Genomic DNA, 16,862 nt, shown 5'->3' with positions numbered 1-16,862 from the left:
GCTGCTCAGCTCCCACTGATAAGCCCACTGGGATATTTACATGATCCGTGCTGGAGAGGGAGGTAGGGAGTGAACAAGAGAGAGCGTTAGCGAACGAAAGACAGACAGAGGAGGGGTGTACTGCCCCCAGTCACTCCCACAGCCTATAAAGCCTGGCCACATTGGATTGCTCAGACTGGAACCACACGTGGACCACAGTGCAGAGGAAGGCGGCGTGCTGTGGAGGGAGGGAGAGAGAGAGACAGCGCGAGCGCAGCAGGAGCAGAAGCAGAAGCAGAAGGTGGCGTGGAGTGCAGCTGAAGGGTACGAGAGGGAAGACCTGCCCAGTGGGGAAGTAAAGAGGAGACAGTGCTCTGCCGGTACAGTGGCTGCTCCTGGAGACGACCGCCTTGTCCCATAGCTACCAGAACTTCCAGAAAAACACAGACATTCACATGGGGCATTAACGGCAAATGCATCTGACAGTGGAGTTTAGCCCCTGATAGGAAAGAACAGGAGCAGTGCACGTGCAGCGCTCTTAGTTTGCCCTCTTTGCATGATCCATGCATGCCTATTTCCAACGAGCTCTGGACCACATCTGAGATCTAAGCCAAAGACAGCTCCCAAAGTTTCTGTGCCCGGAAAGATGTCATTTGCAATGGTGCGCCCGGCCCCGAGCCGATACTTGTATTCCGAGATCTCCATGATGTCCGAGGATGAGGAGAACGGCAGTGAGAGCTCAGGCTCGGATGATCGCTCCTTCCGGCTGGACACCTCAGGCTATGAGCTCAAGGTGGCAGGCAGAAAGCGGAAGCCGGGTGGCAGCGGGCGGATCAGCGGAGTGTCAGTGGGCCTGCCAGGCATCCCGGTGGTGAGTGAGGGGCGACAGCGCAATGCAGCGAATGCCCGCGAGCGGGACCGCACCAACAGCGTCAACACGGCCTTCACTGCCCTCAGGACTCTGATCCCCACCGAGCCAGCCGACAGGAAGCTGTCCAAGATAGAGACACTGCGGCTGGCCTCCAGCTACATCTCGCACCTGGGCAATGTGCTGCTGGTGGGCGAGGCCTGCGGAGATGGACAGCCCTGCCACAGTGGAGGTCCTGCTGCCTCCTACCACCTCCACCACAGCTCGCCCGGACGTGACTCTGAGAACTCGCAGCCCAAACAGATCTGCACTTTCTGCCTCAGCAACCAAAGGAAAATGGTGAGTGGCACATGCAGATATATGTCTTTGCTAGAGACATCACACTGGTCAACCACGATTTGGCTTCTAGCAAAACAAATACTTGATTGTGTGGGATTTTTTTTTGCACACTGAATCTAAATATATTTTCAGAATCAACCATAATTCACTTGTATGTTATGTATAGCATGGAAAAGCAAGTAATGTGAAGCCCCTACATGTTGGACCACCTCTCATTTCACTTCTAAAATGCACATCTGTACATACTGTAATAACAGTCATTTATGAATAAGAAATATATGCTTAATGCAAAATTTAACTGCCATCACTTAAAAACCATATGTGGTCCAAAAATTCTAAAACCAGATTTGAATTCAGCATAAAAAGTAATTTAAAAAAAAGGTCCACCTATTTTAATTTGTGGGGCAAAATTAAGGTTTAAATTTACCAGGTGTGCACATGAAATGCTGTTCCAAGCAAGATTCCAAGAATGACATTTAGCCTGTAATTTCTTAATGCATCTTAAGGAGGTCATGTGGATTGAACATGAATTTATCATTTAGAATAGCAAATAACATACAAAACTTTGTGTAAATAAAAAATACTGCATTGAAATATTCACAAGGCTTAATAATAAAAGATGAGAATCTGTGCAACTTACACTCGGCACATGAGGTAGAATAATATTACTAAAATAATTTCTAGTATATTACCATTTCGCTACTATTGCCATCAATATAGTGTTTTATGCCCCCCTCTAATAAACACAATTAATTCTGACAGAACATAAGGGCTACTGAAAAGTACACGAGGGAACAAGTCACTTGGAGCTATCTGAACTGGAGTTATTACACTATCCATGTGTCCCATTATAACTCAAACAATATCTTGATTACAGCCATCGGTGCTACCGTTACTCCACAGACAGGCGTTAGCAAAAGATGGGATTAGCCACAGGCCAGCGGAAAGTATCTGATCAACATGTGACTGTCAGGCAGCATACAAACACATCATCCATCTTCCCGAGCGCCGCTCTGGGGGGAGGGACCGAGCTGACCTTAGCCCGCGAAGCTGACACCGAGGCACATTAAAAATAAAACCGTAAATCTCACCCTGGCCATGAGGACTACAATAACACCAAACCAAAAACAGAGGGGAAAACTGTAATTTAAACTCAGCCGTCAGATGTGAAATACAACATGCGCCTGGGACAATTAGAGCCAGCCATGAAGCTGGAAGGCATGCCGACTCGGTATATCACCACCATGCTGTGCATTTAAGCCGCAAAAAATTGATGCACATCCAAATACTGTTCACTGGGAAATCCAAAGGAAAAAAGAGCCTGTTTAATACACTGGGCAGAAAACACATAAAACTGTAGCGGTCAAGATGCGGAGGAATGGTACCAAGCAATACTGATGCTGACGCTCAGTATTATGGCATATGCATGTGCAAGATGAATAGGCAAATGGGAGACATAAATATGCAAATGTAAATGTTCCGTGATTTAAATATCAGGCCCGGAGCATTCTGGGAACATCTGTTCCAGTTGCTTCCGCCAAGCACCACAGGATCATTCTGAGCGATTTACACTCACATCCTGTGTTGTTCTATGGTTCTTCCTCACTGCCCAATTAATAACCCTGTCAGGCTAAACACACAACCTGCTGAATCCCTCAGCTCAGAGATAAATCTGTGTGAAGGGGCACCATGCTCTGTTTGAAAATGTTAAATAATAATAGTAATAATAATAAAAACAGAAAGAAGAGGAAAAAAGGAAAGGAGAGGCGCTTCTAACAGCTGATTCTACAAGGTGAATCACGCAATGGATTTTGAAGGACTGCGTCAGCTGGACTCCAAGGTTTAAGAAACCTTGTGGAACATTAAAAGCACTGGTTAATAAACCGGTAAGCTACAGACAAACTCTGGAATAGGAATGCTTCCTATTTTCCCAGATTTGTCAGGTAACGTGTGGCAAAACAAATGTCATTCACACACAGAACAGATCAGGCTGCATGCATTTTAACTACAGGAGGCAAACAACACAAAAGCTTCTCCAATGGAAGCCAAGAAATGCAAGGCGATTTCTTCAGCAGTGAGTGCAGTGTTGAGGCCTTAGTAAGGAGGTAATATTTAAGGGGGCAATATTTAAAACAAGAGCAGGGCGGTATTTGTAGTCAGGTTTAAGAAGCGAGCATGCTTGCTCCAGACTGCAGCACAGACTTCACCCTGGTTAGTGCTCATTACACCAGGCCAAGACTCTCCGCCTCTAAAAAACAGAGAAAAACACGCCGGAAAGAAAACACTTTGAGGTAGTCAAAACGCGAATGTGTGCTTGCCAACCTTAAAACGACTGTGCTCTGAAGCAAAACAGAGAGAGATCTTTCAGAACCACCAACGTAGCAGACAAGCGGTGGCCTAAATGAGATACAGGCAGCTGGCCACTGGTTCCTCGCAACATCCAAGTCAAGAGTAAAAACTGATTTGTGCATGTGTCAGGGGGGGAAAAAAAAATTACCATAAAAATCTCTTCTCCCCAGAAAAATGACACATCTGGCAAAGATTTAACCCAGGACGTAAACAGAGTCAAACCATCTTCTGTGCATGTGAAGATGTATACTGAAGGAACACACACACACAGACACCTCCACAAGATAGCTTTTTTGAACAGCTTATATTAACCTATATTTCGTCTGAGGCACAATTATTGGAATTAAATGTTAACTATAAGAAGGTAGAAGCACAAGCACCTTCCTTTCATTTTTTACTATGTTCCTACTCTTCACCAGCAGAGCCACACAGCCCTTTAGAAGCAAGCAAACACACACACGTTTAGAAGCAAGCACTCCTCTTGCAACATGAAATACAGGTTTAATAGCTTTAGCAGGTGAAGACAGGGGCTTTGACAGGGGGATTGCTCAACCGGATACATGGGAGGGATGTTGTTAGCTTGGGGATGTGGTAGATGAGAGTGGGGGTGAGTTTTATATGGTGCATTCAAAACAGCCTGTATGTGCGTAGAGACAGTTTGCGAGGCGCACTCTAGGTGCCTCGTTTCCTCCCCGAGGTAGAGGCAACTGCACAGGTTGCTGATCGAGTGTGGGGCTAGGCTGGGGATCGGCTTCTGCAGCAATGTGCCCGCTCTCTGTAGACCTGACCAGGCTTCCGTCAGCACCCGCATGTGGAAGTCCTTAGAACAGCAACTGATGCCAACATGAGTAAATGTCTGACACATCCTGAGATTCATCCAGCTATCCCAGCAGTTATCGCACTGTGATTTCTATGGAACATGCGGAGGAATTTGCTCTACCATGAGTTATTCACTGTAAAGTAACACAAAGGGAAAATAAAATGGCAAGAATACTTTGAGGTTTTTTGCACTTAATATTTTAAACACAAAAAAAAGGTTAAACTATTACTTAAACCTCATTAAACTCTTGACCATCAAATACATGCACTATAAACAGTGTTTACACAGAGTACCCAATTCACACTGTAATGGCTTAAGATGAAATGGCAATTTGTATTTTAGGAGACTTGCTGTAATGCCCAATAACACAAAATCTTCAAAAACAAAGAGAAAGAAAGAAAGTGCTTTAAATAATAGAGTTACAGTTCAAAGTCCTTTTAGTGTACCAAGGTGCCATCATTACTTGTCAACCTGGAATGAACGCAAATATTTGCATTGTGTCTGAAGCTTGGGGTGACAGCTTAAGGGAAGGGAAAAGAGGAACCAGGGGGCTAAATGTCTCTTTGCTGGCTCTGCAACTGAAGAATTTGTTAAGATGTGCTCAGCCAAGCTTACAGCAATTTTGAGGAAAAGGGTACTGAGGCCTACAAATGGTCAGGGGCATAATCGGTCTGTCCACTGGAGCCCCAGTCCAGAGAAATTGACTCTTTGCAGCATGTTAGGCAGGATATGAAAAACAAATATAGATGAAATCCTATTCATCTGGCATAAGTGATCCCCTGAGTCACCTCAGTGGTGACTTAAAGGTGGCACTGAATTGAGAGAGAGAGAAGGCCTTTGGAGCTGGGCACATTTTTAAATGAGATTTTGTCTGACATCAATTAAGGGCTGATTGTTTTGACCAAGAACCTCTTCTACATCTGAACATCGTGCTGGTAACAATGAATTTCCCTTCAGCTGGTGCTGTCTGCAAACAAATGGGAAAATGTGAGCCCGTGCCTGTGCGTGCGTTGACGTGGAGCAGTCAGTAAACGGAGAACGAACTTCAGACTAACTGGAAGGAGTAAGAAAGCAGGAAAATGCATGTCACTTGCTAAATGTCTGTAATTCCATGTACATTTCTGTTATTAAATCTAAAGTATGTTTTTTTTTTCCTTCTTATCACAGAGCAAAGACAGAGAGAGAAAAACAGCCTTGAGAAGCTAATACAAAGAGGAACCAGAATGGACTTGCAGCGGACAGAAGACTTGACTTTACGATGTATATGTGCAAACAATAATTCATATTCAATCCTATGTAAATCCCAATTGGACCTGTCCCTCACCAGTCTGAAGCTGACTCAGGCAGCCACGAGGAGCCGGCCACCTGGTTGCCTGGTGACCCATCTGCCTCAGATCTCCAGCATGCTGGGAGTGCGGTGCGGTATGCTGGAGTTCACCACGGGTCTAGACCGGGCCCTGAAACGATGGCATACACTGCCCTGGGGGACGTGGCATGGATCGGGGACATGGCCTGGCTCACAGGGTGGAAGCAGCGCTTAAGTTTCCAGACTATGACTATGAGGCGGACCCGACTCCCACACAGCACTACAGAGCCAGAACCAGCACGGGCATGAGGACATGCAAATGCGCTTGTCCTGTTTCAGCTTTATAGATAATGAGTGAATGAAGACAAAAATAAGACTGTCTTCAACAAATCACATATGATATATGCAGCAATGTTTTGATTTTTTGCAAATTTGGTCAAAGACGACTGCATTTAATTGTAACTAAGCAAGCAATAAATTAAATTCTACATAATGTAATGTAAAATAAATATGGAAATATTTCTATACTCCTTGTTGATTAAATTAAAAAAAGTCATTAAGTCCTTTATTCTGAATAGTTTTTTTTTTTAAATTGGCTCCAGTCAGGTCAGATTTCAACCTTACAGCTCAGTAATTTAGAATTACAACAAAAGGACCTGAGCACAGACAGATAAAGATCAAACCCTCTCATTTCACGGTCTCTATCTAAAATCTCTGTTTCAGAGTTCCTTCTCTCTAAGACACATCTGGTCAACCACAAATTAAAAAAAAAATAAAATAAACACCCCCCAAAACACCCAACCTTGTGGAGGTCAGTTCAGAGTAAAACAACCTTTTTCAGGAGACAGTTTGTAAAGAACGCAGCGCCAATTGTAGCTCACCTTACAGTTTTCCAATTCAAGTATTTCTGTATATTTTCATTTCTTTCAGTCCACACACACATGCAAACTCATGCAAAACACTTTTGGTTCTCATTACCATTGAGATATCTGTGAACAAGAATCTTGTTAATCATGTTTTAAGTATTTGATTGTTTCAGTGTAGTACAGTCCCTGCTGTAGCAACCCTCCCAGACACCTATTACTTATTGGCCACCTGAGCGCTCAGACAGTCACAGCCGCGCAGCTCATATGAGAGGACCCAGTTCTTTATACAGCCCTCCGAGAGAAACACGCTCACCGATGGGTATTAGAGACCCGGTTGAGCTCCAGCAGTGCATAGACAGGGCACGCGGGGGTGAGGGTTGGTGGAGGAAAGTGGGCGCAGGGGTGGGTTATGGTGGTGCTGCTCTGTGGTGTATGGAGAGCAGCTGGAACAGATGCAGACAGGTAGGGCTCCCAGAACCACCAGCAACCCTGGTATTGGGCCCAGCAGGAGGCAGGAGGCGTCTCCACGCTCCCTAGCACAAGGGCCCCAAAGTCTGCCACTCACGCCTCCTCCAACCTCTCTCGTTCTGGTCACTTTGGAGAATATTTTACGTCCCCCCGGCACTTTGCAGATCAGGTTACTGCCATAGTCCCATCAGCGACTCCCCTAGAATGACTCCATCTCGGATGCGGGTGGGCCTTGCTCCACCTTTCCTTCAGTGTGCCATTCTATCATCCCTTCATCAGTACACAATACACAGTGCCATGTCAGCACATGAACCCAGTAACCCCTTTCACTGCACACACACACTGAGCCCAGAACAGTCCAACACTGCCATATTGAAATTCTACTGGCTCTACAGTCACTGGTTATAGAGGATTAGGTATTTATCAAATACATTGAATTCATGGTAAAACACTTATGACACTGGGCTTTTAGGTCAGCCAAATGTTCAAAGTTTAGTTTTTAATAAGATTGGCCAGTTATGCTTATATTTGACCCTGATGTTTGACTATAAAAACAAAATGTGGGTGTTATTTACAGCACAACAGCACTACCATGGAAAGAAGAGGGCATATTTCTGGTGAGGTAAAGGCAGTATAAGCTCAGGTTGCTTGCTATTAGCAACTGGGCATCGGGCTACAATTTGTAATAATTACTTGGTCATTATGAATAGAATCATTTAATTTCTTGTCACACTCTTTCATATGTAGAGACCCGACTACAGCATAGAGGTGTCTAGACACTCAGCCTTGAGCAGGGGAGGGGTTGGGGTAGTTTTTCCCCATTTTGACCCTAACCCTCTGCAGAAACAGACCAGACCCATCAACAGGCCGCATGGGGCATTTGTGAGCTCCGGCTCTATAGCAAAGGGCTGGATGACTGTAATAGCACTCCCTGATGGCTGAGTTTCCTATATTCCCCAGACACTGTCTGGTCGATGGTTAGCAGATGACGGGACCCGATTCGGCTCTGTGCAACATCAGCTCGTGTTGCTCCAGTTGTCTCGTCCCAGGGAGCACGGCTCTCTAAGGGGATGAAGAAGGCCAGGGAGGCGTGACGCATGGGCCGGAACCTTCCGGAAGCCCAGATGAAGGGTCTGCTGTCTGCCTCCTGCTTTTTAATTTCTATCATCTTAGTCAGTCGTAGGATCTGAAGCCCATAAAAATAAATCCCTTCATTATTTCTAAAACACTTAAAACCACAATCCTGTGAAAGAGGTCACGTGAAGGTTAGGCCATTATTGCCCAGACTGACAAACAAAAGCTGATGTAAGACACCATTTCCAACGTGGCTTCCATGCCCTGATAAATAAATAAATCTGGAAATTCTTGTACACAAGGCTTTAACCTTGGAGGATGCATGTGGAAAGTTCACGTTTTGGCACTGCAGGTTTCAAATGGGTTTCCCACCTGTCCGCTGAGCATCCGGTACATCATTCAGAGAAAGTCATTATTTATTGAAAATTAAATATCTAATGATGCCCTGAAGCTTTCTCCACTGCAGACTACGGTATTATGACAGAAGTGAAAGCCATCGAAGCAGAGCCAGGAGAGGGAACGGTTTGTCCGAGATCGCAACTTCCCTCCTTATCCATTAACGCAAAACATCCCAATGCTGTCAATTCCGTACAGATATATCTAGATTTTTCTGTTCCTTTTGCTTACAAGCCACAAAGATAAGTTTCTTTTCACCGCTTTTATGTATATTTTCATGTCAGATAAGGGTAGAGGTCTGGGGATGGAAGAGGAATGACTCAGAGGAAGAAGCAGAGTAGTGGATTATGGCGGTCATCAGAGAAATGTACTTGCTGCTAATATGTATGTTTCTTACCAAATTAAATAAAAGCAATTAAAAACTAAGAACCCTTCAGGAAAAATCTCCTTTCTCAGACTGGAGAAGCAGCGTGTATACAGAGTGGGGTGGTGAACCCTAGCCAGCATTTTTGTCAGCTGTGTCTTAAGTGAAGGCACTGAATTCTCCTTTCTCTGAATCCTCTGTCCGACCTCTCCTCTCCCCCCCTGCAGGGAGCTCTCTTCACCCTTTCCCCCCACTGAAGCCCACGCTGGCAGTTGGTTTCAATCAGGCGTTTTGGCAGGACACATGCTGAGCCGACTGGGAGCAGAAGACCGGATGAAAAGGAAGTCCTAAAAATGACGGGACAACAGGTGGCTGTTTTGGCAGTGCTCAAAACGTCTTCTCCCCCGCTTTCTCCCCACCACCCCCCGCCAGCCTTTTACCCACCCACCCCCAGCTTGCACACACCTGCAAGGGCTCAGGCGGCTGCCGACCGTAGGCATGCTTGCTCTGTCTGACCAGCACACAAGCTGCGATTCAGCCGAGTGTCTCCCTCAGACACCCCCCACCCCCCAAATCCCAGACAAGTGCTCTGGATCAACATTCCCCCAGTGACTTAAGAAAACACATCACTGTTTCTCCTTAAATAGACTATTAAACAGAGATTTTCTGCTGACAGCATAGTGACAGGCCAAGATTCCATATAATTTACTAGCGATCTGTCAATTTTATCACCATATTGATTTCAGCATAGCTCAGAAGGCAGACAGCAGACCTGAGTATCTCTGGAATGGAACTGTTCGGAAAAGTAGTACACATGTGACAGATTCAACAGTATGTAGGTGTATCTGCACCTGTCCCAAAAAAGACGACTCATCTGAGATTTAATTTATTGTAAACAAACAAACCAAAATTATTTTACTAAAATAAATGTTTGAGATTCGCAAAAGGCATATTTCCATTTTAGTAGAAAAATAAGTTAATATGAGGAAAGCAGCCTTACTAAAGAAGCAACCATGTGATGACAAATTTGTAATCTATAAGATTATAAAGAAATGAAATAAAATTTATATATATATATATATATATATATATAATATACACACACATTACTTATATATATATATATATATATATATATATATATATATATATATATATATATATATATATATATATATATATATATAATATACACACACATTACATTATATTATATATATATATATATATATATATATATATATATATATATATATATATATATATATATATATATATATATATATGTGGGGGCCGCCCCCACAGCCCCCCCCCCACACCTTCCAAATGAGCTAAGCGTTCATTTCATTCTTTCTAAGAGGACAAAAACCTCACTCGACTCCCATCTGGAAGCTTGTGTGTGGGTGGGTGTGTGTGTGTGAGGGACCTATGGGTCCCCACTGAATAAAGCACTTAACCCCCCCCCCCCACCTCCACCTTTCCACGTCGGTAATGGAACACCACCCACATTTGCCTCAGTCTAATTTGATAAATCTGAAGAATGGCTCGATCCAATTGGATCCAGGAGAACAAAACAGGCCTTTGTTGTTTTTTTTTTTATAGTACAGACCTTTCATAAAATCCATACCAGTGCCTGCAGAAGTAGAAAAGGCATTAATCATTCCTTTCCCTCAAAGTTTTCATCCACACCGCTTGCTTGTGGTGGGTGGGGGCTTTAGTGAAAAATGGATTAAAACTGCATACATTTCTAGGACAAGCTCTGCAAGATGGTACATTTTATGAAGTTTATTCTTATGCACTCCTACATGTATACTGTAAAGCAGCAATACTCTATCAAATGGAAAAGGACAGAAAGAAAGTGAAGAGGATATGGACATTCTGATGCAGACACTGGCAAAGGAGCAGAGAGTTTAGGGTTAGGGAGCACATCCTACACCCTCAAGTTCTGCACAGCCTTCCATAAAGGAAGTTTTAGTGGTCGATGAGGGCTGGCTACGGTTCTGCCATTCCAGAGTTGAAGGCAAGTGTTCCCGGTGCCTATACACCTGGCTTGTCTTACACTAAAACCACTCTTTAATAAGGTGCTGGACTTCCTTGCAGACAGTCATTATTAATATTAGATTATATTTTAGGAGGAGGATGAGGAGCTAAAATGTCACCGAACATGAAGTCAGGAGCATTATTCAGTCATGCTCAGAAAAAGGAGATCAAATAAGTCAAATGCAGTTTTAACAAATCAATAGCAGTGAGCTCACCACCTCCCCCCACATACTCCTCCACACTGTGGGATCTTCTGGTTATAGCACCAGCAAATAAGGGAGGTGTTGAGGGAGGAGGAGAATTCAGTTGTGCTTTGCCATCATTGGGCTTCCAAAGATAGATGGGCGCACCAAATCCCCTTTTCACAAATTGATTATGAATGTGGGGATTGAAATGGTGTCCACGCCCACCCTCCAGCACCAAGACCTGACTGTGGCTGTTTAAGATACTGTGAGAGGAACTGTGGGTAAAGGGGGAGACCACGATCCTGAGTGCCAAAGATGATGGTGCGCATGGGACGCATGACAGCTTTTTCCACCATGGTTCCAGCTTGACATCCTTCAGTCCATGGCACTCTCTGAACCTGTATCCGGATCAGGGCCATAATTGAAGCGGGTAGGAATTTACTTTTGTGTCTACATATATGCTTATGGAGAAAGCGGACCGGGGTGGGGGCATGGTGCTGATCAGCTCAGATGAAAAGTGTTTCCGCCTCAGAGACAGTGTGTCAACTTATTTGACCTGATTTCAGAGGGAGTGAGTGTGCAAGGGAATAAGGAGTCAGGATGAGTGACAGCTGGAAAGAAAAAGAAAACGCTGTTAGATGAGAGACAGAGGATGGAAAGACCTCTCTCCCCAGTTCAGGTGTATTGGAACCATGCTCGGTAGGGGATCACACTGACAGAATGGAGGCGACTCAGAGCCGTTCATGTCTGTGCTCCGACGACGTAATCCCCATAATTCAGTTGCTCTTCGCCTGCCGCTCTCCTCCTAAGAGATGTACACCAGGCACAGAGCTGTCCGCAGTGCTGTTACAATTCAGTCTTTTTTTCTTTTCTTTTTTTTCCCCTGACTGCCATCGGATTGACCATAGAGCCCATCTGGAAGCCGTCAAAACCCTACACCTGGAGTCGGCAGTGCCCAAGAATTAGACTTGGTATTATCAAAATTTAGGGATGGAGAAATAAAACGCACTTTTTGCTTCAAAAATCTATTCATTTTTAAAGCTTAAATGGGCATGAAATACTGACTTTGACCTGTTTTGCACAGAATTTAGAAGTAAAACGATTACTCGTTATAAGATATTTATTTTTGGTATCAACTAACTTTATTTTCTTTGTGCTTTCGCTCTAGCTTGCAGCCATATACATTGCCATTGCATCCGCGACATCATCATCATGCTAACCTATTTGAAAAGTGAACCACTCGTGATTGCTTACGTGGAATAGGTACCGTTAGCGTTGCGCACCCATGGCTAATGATGCAAGTCTCCAGAAAGCGGTAAATTATTTGTAAAACCATAAACGATCGATTTATCTTTAAAACGTTATACACAAGTTCTCATCATTCTCATTTATATTTTCGCTTGTTAAATTTACCGAAAACTCAAAACTTTCTATTTCCGAAACGTTCTATTTCTATTTGCTTTGGGATAAACAGTCAACCAGAATATGTCTGATTCAACAGGCCCAGCTACTAATGCGCTTTTGGTTGAATGAGAATGGAAAACAAACAAAACAAAACAAACAAAAACAACGTTCATATCTTGATTGTTGCTACCATTTACAAATTATCGAGATTTTTTTTTCACTGCTTTGATTGCTCATATATGTATGAGCATATATGCTCATAAATATTTTTCTTTGCTAGCCCAGTGGTGTGTACTGTGGCAAAAAGAATATAACATTAGGGAGGTTTCTAGTTTAAATCACACGTCTTTGACGCTAACGCTAGATTACTGGAAATCTTTATTTAGCTCTTGCAAACTAGCAAATGCAACGCTACAACAAGATGCCAGTAGGTTACATTAAAAAAATTAAATCTAATTTAGATTGCTTATTATTTTAATACAGCTTCACTGAATGTGTTAAATCTGCAAAGATTTTAAACAATTTATCTTGTAAATGATGCTATCTACATCTAATGATAAGGTTTCATGTCCAGTAGTCCAGCTCTTAGCCCATTAGCGGTTAGTACTTAGCGCACTTTTTACAGTCACGCTGTATGGACTTTTGGTACTTGAAGAAAAGTCCCTCGTTTATAACATACATGAAGCACCACTCAGCCTCTGATTAACAATCCCCAGACAGAAGTAAAGTAGCCTACCTGACTGTTATTATTACAGGCCTACTTTATTTGTTATTATTACAGGACTGTTATTATTACAGGCCTACTTTACTGTTAACTATTACAGCAGTAAAAAAAGTAGCCTACCTGACTATTAACTATTATAGTTGTCTAGAGGTAAACTTGAGTGTTAACTGTTATCATTAGAGAAATAGTCTACTTGATTCTTAACTATTACAGTAGCATAATGGCCTACCAGACTAACTGAGCAGTAGCCTACTTATTACAGTAGTAATGTATCCTACCTGAATTAACTATTACAGCAGTATAGTAGTCTACATGACTTAACTATTAAAACACAAAAGTAGTTTTCCTGACTTAACTTTTAATATAACAATACTCAAGTAGCCTATTCATCAATCTGACCAATAAGCATCAATCTGACCACTTCATTAAGAGATAAAACTCTAGAATGATATTAAAGAACATATATGAATGAAAACTCTTGAATATTTCAGGAGAGATTTAGGGTAAATTCTTGAAAGATATTAGAAAGCAGATTTGAGCAAAGTGGTCCTGTATTTCAGTTGTGTTACGTGAGATATGTACCACTGTAAACTGTGTAGATGGCTATTACCAACCATCATAAGCAGATCTCCTATGGCACTGGGGCAGAAGCAGATGGGAAATGCTTACACATCAGACACTGCCAATGCCAGTCTTTATGCTGCAGAATATCAGGTAGCAGTAACAGTGCCCTCTAATGACCACTAGCCAGCACTACATAATCTGCCTGCACAAAAAGTAATCCTTCATTTTGACAGTGTTAAATGTGGCATCAACTGGGATATGAAGGGAATTTGTATTAACAGAATGAAAGTCCTGTGGGCATTTGCGCATGTCTGCCTCTATCCATTGGGGAGAACAAGCAGAGGTAACCACTTCATCATGTTCAGAGGTGATGTAATGGAACGGTCTACCTGCTCTTCTCTTTCAGACTGAGTCTCACCCTAAAAGCTGTGTCCGCCCACAGAGTGCATGCTGTCTAGCAGCACTGGGGCAAAGCACCAGCACCAGGCTGCTCCTATGGGCCCAGTTCCTGCAACATGGGCTCTTTTGGTACAGGCCCCTAGACTCAGGAGAGAAATATTTAAAAGGCAGACCAGAGCACTGAAATCTCATCAAAGCCATCAGGACGTCCACCCAACTTTCCGGCTAGACCTTCACACTCATGCTCTCCAGCAGCCAGTTACACTCTCTCACACAGAAATGTGCACTCATGCGGACACCCTTAGGGAGGAGTGGGCAGTACCGTCCTGGAGAACACCCCGTCACCTGCTCACACAACTTGATTCACTCTTGCATCCAAGTCTAGGGAGCGCAGGACTAATTAATCTTGCCATTCCAAACCCACTTACCACCTTTGTCCCAGCCACACCCTCACGCTGTCTCCCTCCCCGACTACCGTGCGGAGCTCCCGGGAACACCAGGGCTTTTTACACGCAGTAGCTGCTCAGCAGCTGGGAGCAGGGAGCCCCCCGGCTCAGCCCCAACCCCTTATTCCGCAGCGTGTCTTCATTCATCTTGCCGAGCACATGGAAAAGCCATTGTTGGGGGGAGAAGCCCCCTTCCTGCCTGCTAGGTCTCTGACAGCCGCTGCAGTTGTCTGTATTCCCTCTCCACTGCGCTAACAGGAAATAGCCCTTTATTACAGAGTTGGAGGGGAGGAAGAGGAGGAAGGCTTGAAACTTGGGATTTAGAAGTCTGGAGTTTTATTTGTAGACAAGTGGTGCTTAGAGCTGTATGGGGCTGGGAGGCAATGCTATCTGCTGTCCCCAGGCAAGGTGGAATGGTGGTGGTGGAGTCTGGGGATGTGGAGTAGTAGTAGGGGTAATTTAATGGAGACCAAATGGCGCACGACCACCGTGACTGCATGCGCCGTGCAGCGCGCATGGCGGAAACAGAACTCTGGACCGGATGCCTCTAATAAGGGCTGTCAGAGGAGCCAAAAGACCTGAAGTGCAAACTAGCTTACACTCCTTATCTCATGGGAGTGGAGGAAAAATATATACGTTCCCGAACTGAAGTGAGCCTGAGCACGATGAATTCGGAACAAACAAAAACGTCTCCTCCAGCAGGCTGGCCTGGAACATGGCCCTGAAGCAACAGCCAGATGTAGACACTTTTCTCCACCAGTCTCAGTCAGTCTCCATCTGTCTCAGTAGGTACTGTACCACGGAGCCCAAGGCTCTTTCAATAGAGGTCCCACTGTATATGTGTTGAGAGTGATGGCTCCTCTAGCCCCCTGCAGTTGTTAAGGAAAAGCCATAAGCACTGACCCTAGATTAGCTTTCTTCATGTGAAAAATCTGATGCACCCAAATCCAGGTAACCCACCTCTTTCTCTCAGTATGCTGCACAGATATGTTAAGCATAAGAAAAGCACTACCATTAGGCCCACATGTGAGCGATCTCCATTACAAGGCCAATACTACCATGCCATTGTTTATTCCAACTCTGCTGTTTACCAAGCCACAGGTCTCTAATGACACTCTGCTTGTAAAACATGAAGTACATTCACAAACTAAATAAAGCAAAGTGGTTGTCACTGAGCTTGTGCTTGATTGGATTTTAAAGAGGCATTTAAGCAGCAAGCCTGCCTCATGCTCTCTCTGGAAGCACAGACCTGCCCAAGAACAATACCACCACGAACACAACATTCCTGGTCGCTGCACCATTGCCAAGAACTCTTTTGGATGGCTGACGTGTTTAGGCTGTATGACCCGGCAAACGATTCAGGCCCCAGCGTGCCATGGTTCAGTGATGTTCAATGGACTGTTTAAATTAGAGAGCAGAGGGAGAAATTCTTTAATGGCTGCACATGCAAATCTGGGAAGTGGCAGAGCTCTTGGTAGTGGTGGAAGGCCCATGCTGCCATGGAGGCCTTCACAGAAAAAAAAACAATAGGGCAATCCAATACACACATTGCAGGAACACAGTAATGTCCGACATCCTGGAGGGAGCTGTCCCAGACACTGCAGCTGGGCAAGATCCCATCATGAGGATAATAAAGCATTTTTCTTAGTTCCTTTCTTGAGATATTACATAAACAAGATCCCTATTAAATCAACTATGATCTACATTTTCATAATAAAATAGCTCAGTGTTTTAAAATGTCACTTTAGTGCAACACAAAACGGGCTCTGAGAATAAACGATGCTACAGTTGCTTACAGGAAAAAAACCCTTTATCTTGAGGGGTCCCATTTCTGCTTATAAAAAAAACAAACAAAAAAACCCACTCTACCTACAGCCAAGACAATTTGTACTCCCAGACCATGCAAATCAGAGTAAATGCAGCACCCTACCTGTAGCAACATGCTGTATCCAAATCGCACATGTCACACACTGCATCCAAATTAAAATGGAAGGCCACCAAGTCAAATGGTGCTGATGAAGCAAAAGGCAAGAGCCTGGCAGGCATGGCAACCATCGAAAAAGATGCAGATGTACAAACATGGAGAAAGCCCGTTGTCTGAAACAATCAAGGCCATTCTGAACCCACAAAACAGAAGAAATGCAACCCATCGCCAACCCAACCATCAGAAGGAGGACCAGGTTTGCAAACCCTTCATGATTCCAGTTTGATTCCCTTGGTACAGGCTATTAGCAATGACTAGAAGGATTCTTGCTTGGCTAGTTACCTCAG

General features: G+C 44.0%; 2 protein-coding genes across 3 annotated transcripts in view; one reads left to right on the top strand and one right to left on the bottom strand.

The window, feature by feature from the left end:
• scxa (scleraxis bHLH transcription factor a) overlaps positions 1 to 6,229 on the top strand; it is a 7,930-nt gene extending 1,701 nt beyond the window's left edge. Inside the window, exons 1-2 of the mRNA XM_027027283.3 lie at positions 1 to 1,186; positions 5,523 to 6,229. The exon at positions 1 to 1,186 is cut by the window's left edge and continues 1,701 nt beyond it. Of these exons, the coding sequence (XP_026883084.2) occupies positions 536 to 1,186; positions 5,523 to 5,561 (690 nt within the window). The 5' untranslated portion in view covers positions 1 to 535 and the 3' untranslated portion in view covers positions 5,562 to 6,229. The remainder of the gene's footprint in view (positions 1,187 to 5,522) is intronic.
• Positions 1 to 16,862, bottom strand: part of bop1 (BOP1 ribosomal biogenesis factor) — a 47,162-nt gene that overhangs the window by 24,274 nt on the left and 6,026 nt on the right. The gene's annotated exons all lie outside the window — the stretch shown is intronic.

The sequence above is a fragment of the Electrophorus electricus genome, chromosome 2, assembly GCF_041902795.1.
Source record: "Electrophorus electricus isolate QZ-2024a chromosome 2, ASM4190279v1, whole genome shotgun sequence".
Taxonomy (NCBI): Eukaryota; Metazoa; Chordata; class Actinopteri; order Gymnotiformes; family Gymnotidae; genus Electrophorus; species Electrophorus electricus.
The sequence above is the reverse complement of the archived record's forward strand: the minus strand, read 5'-3'. Positions and strand labels throughout refer to the sequence as shown.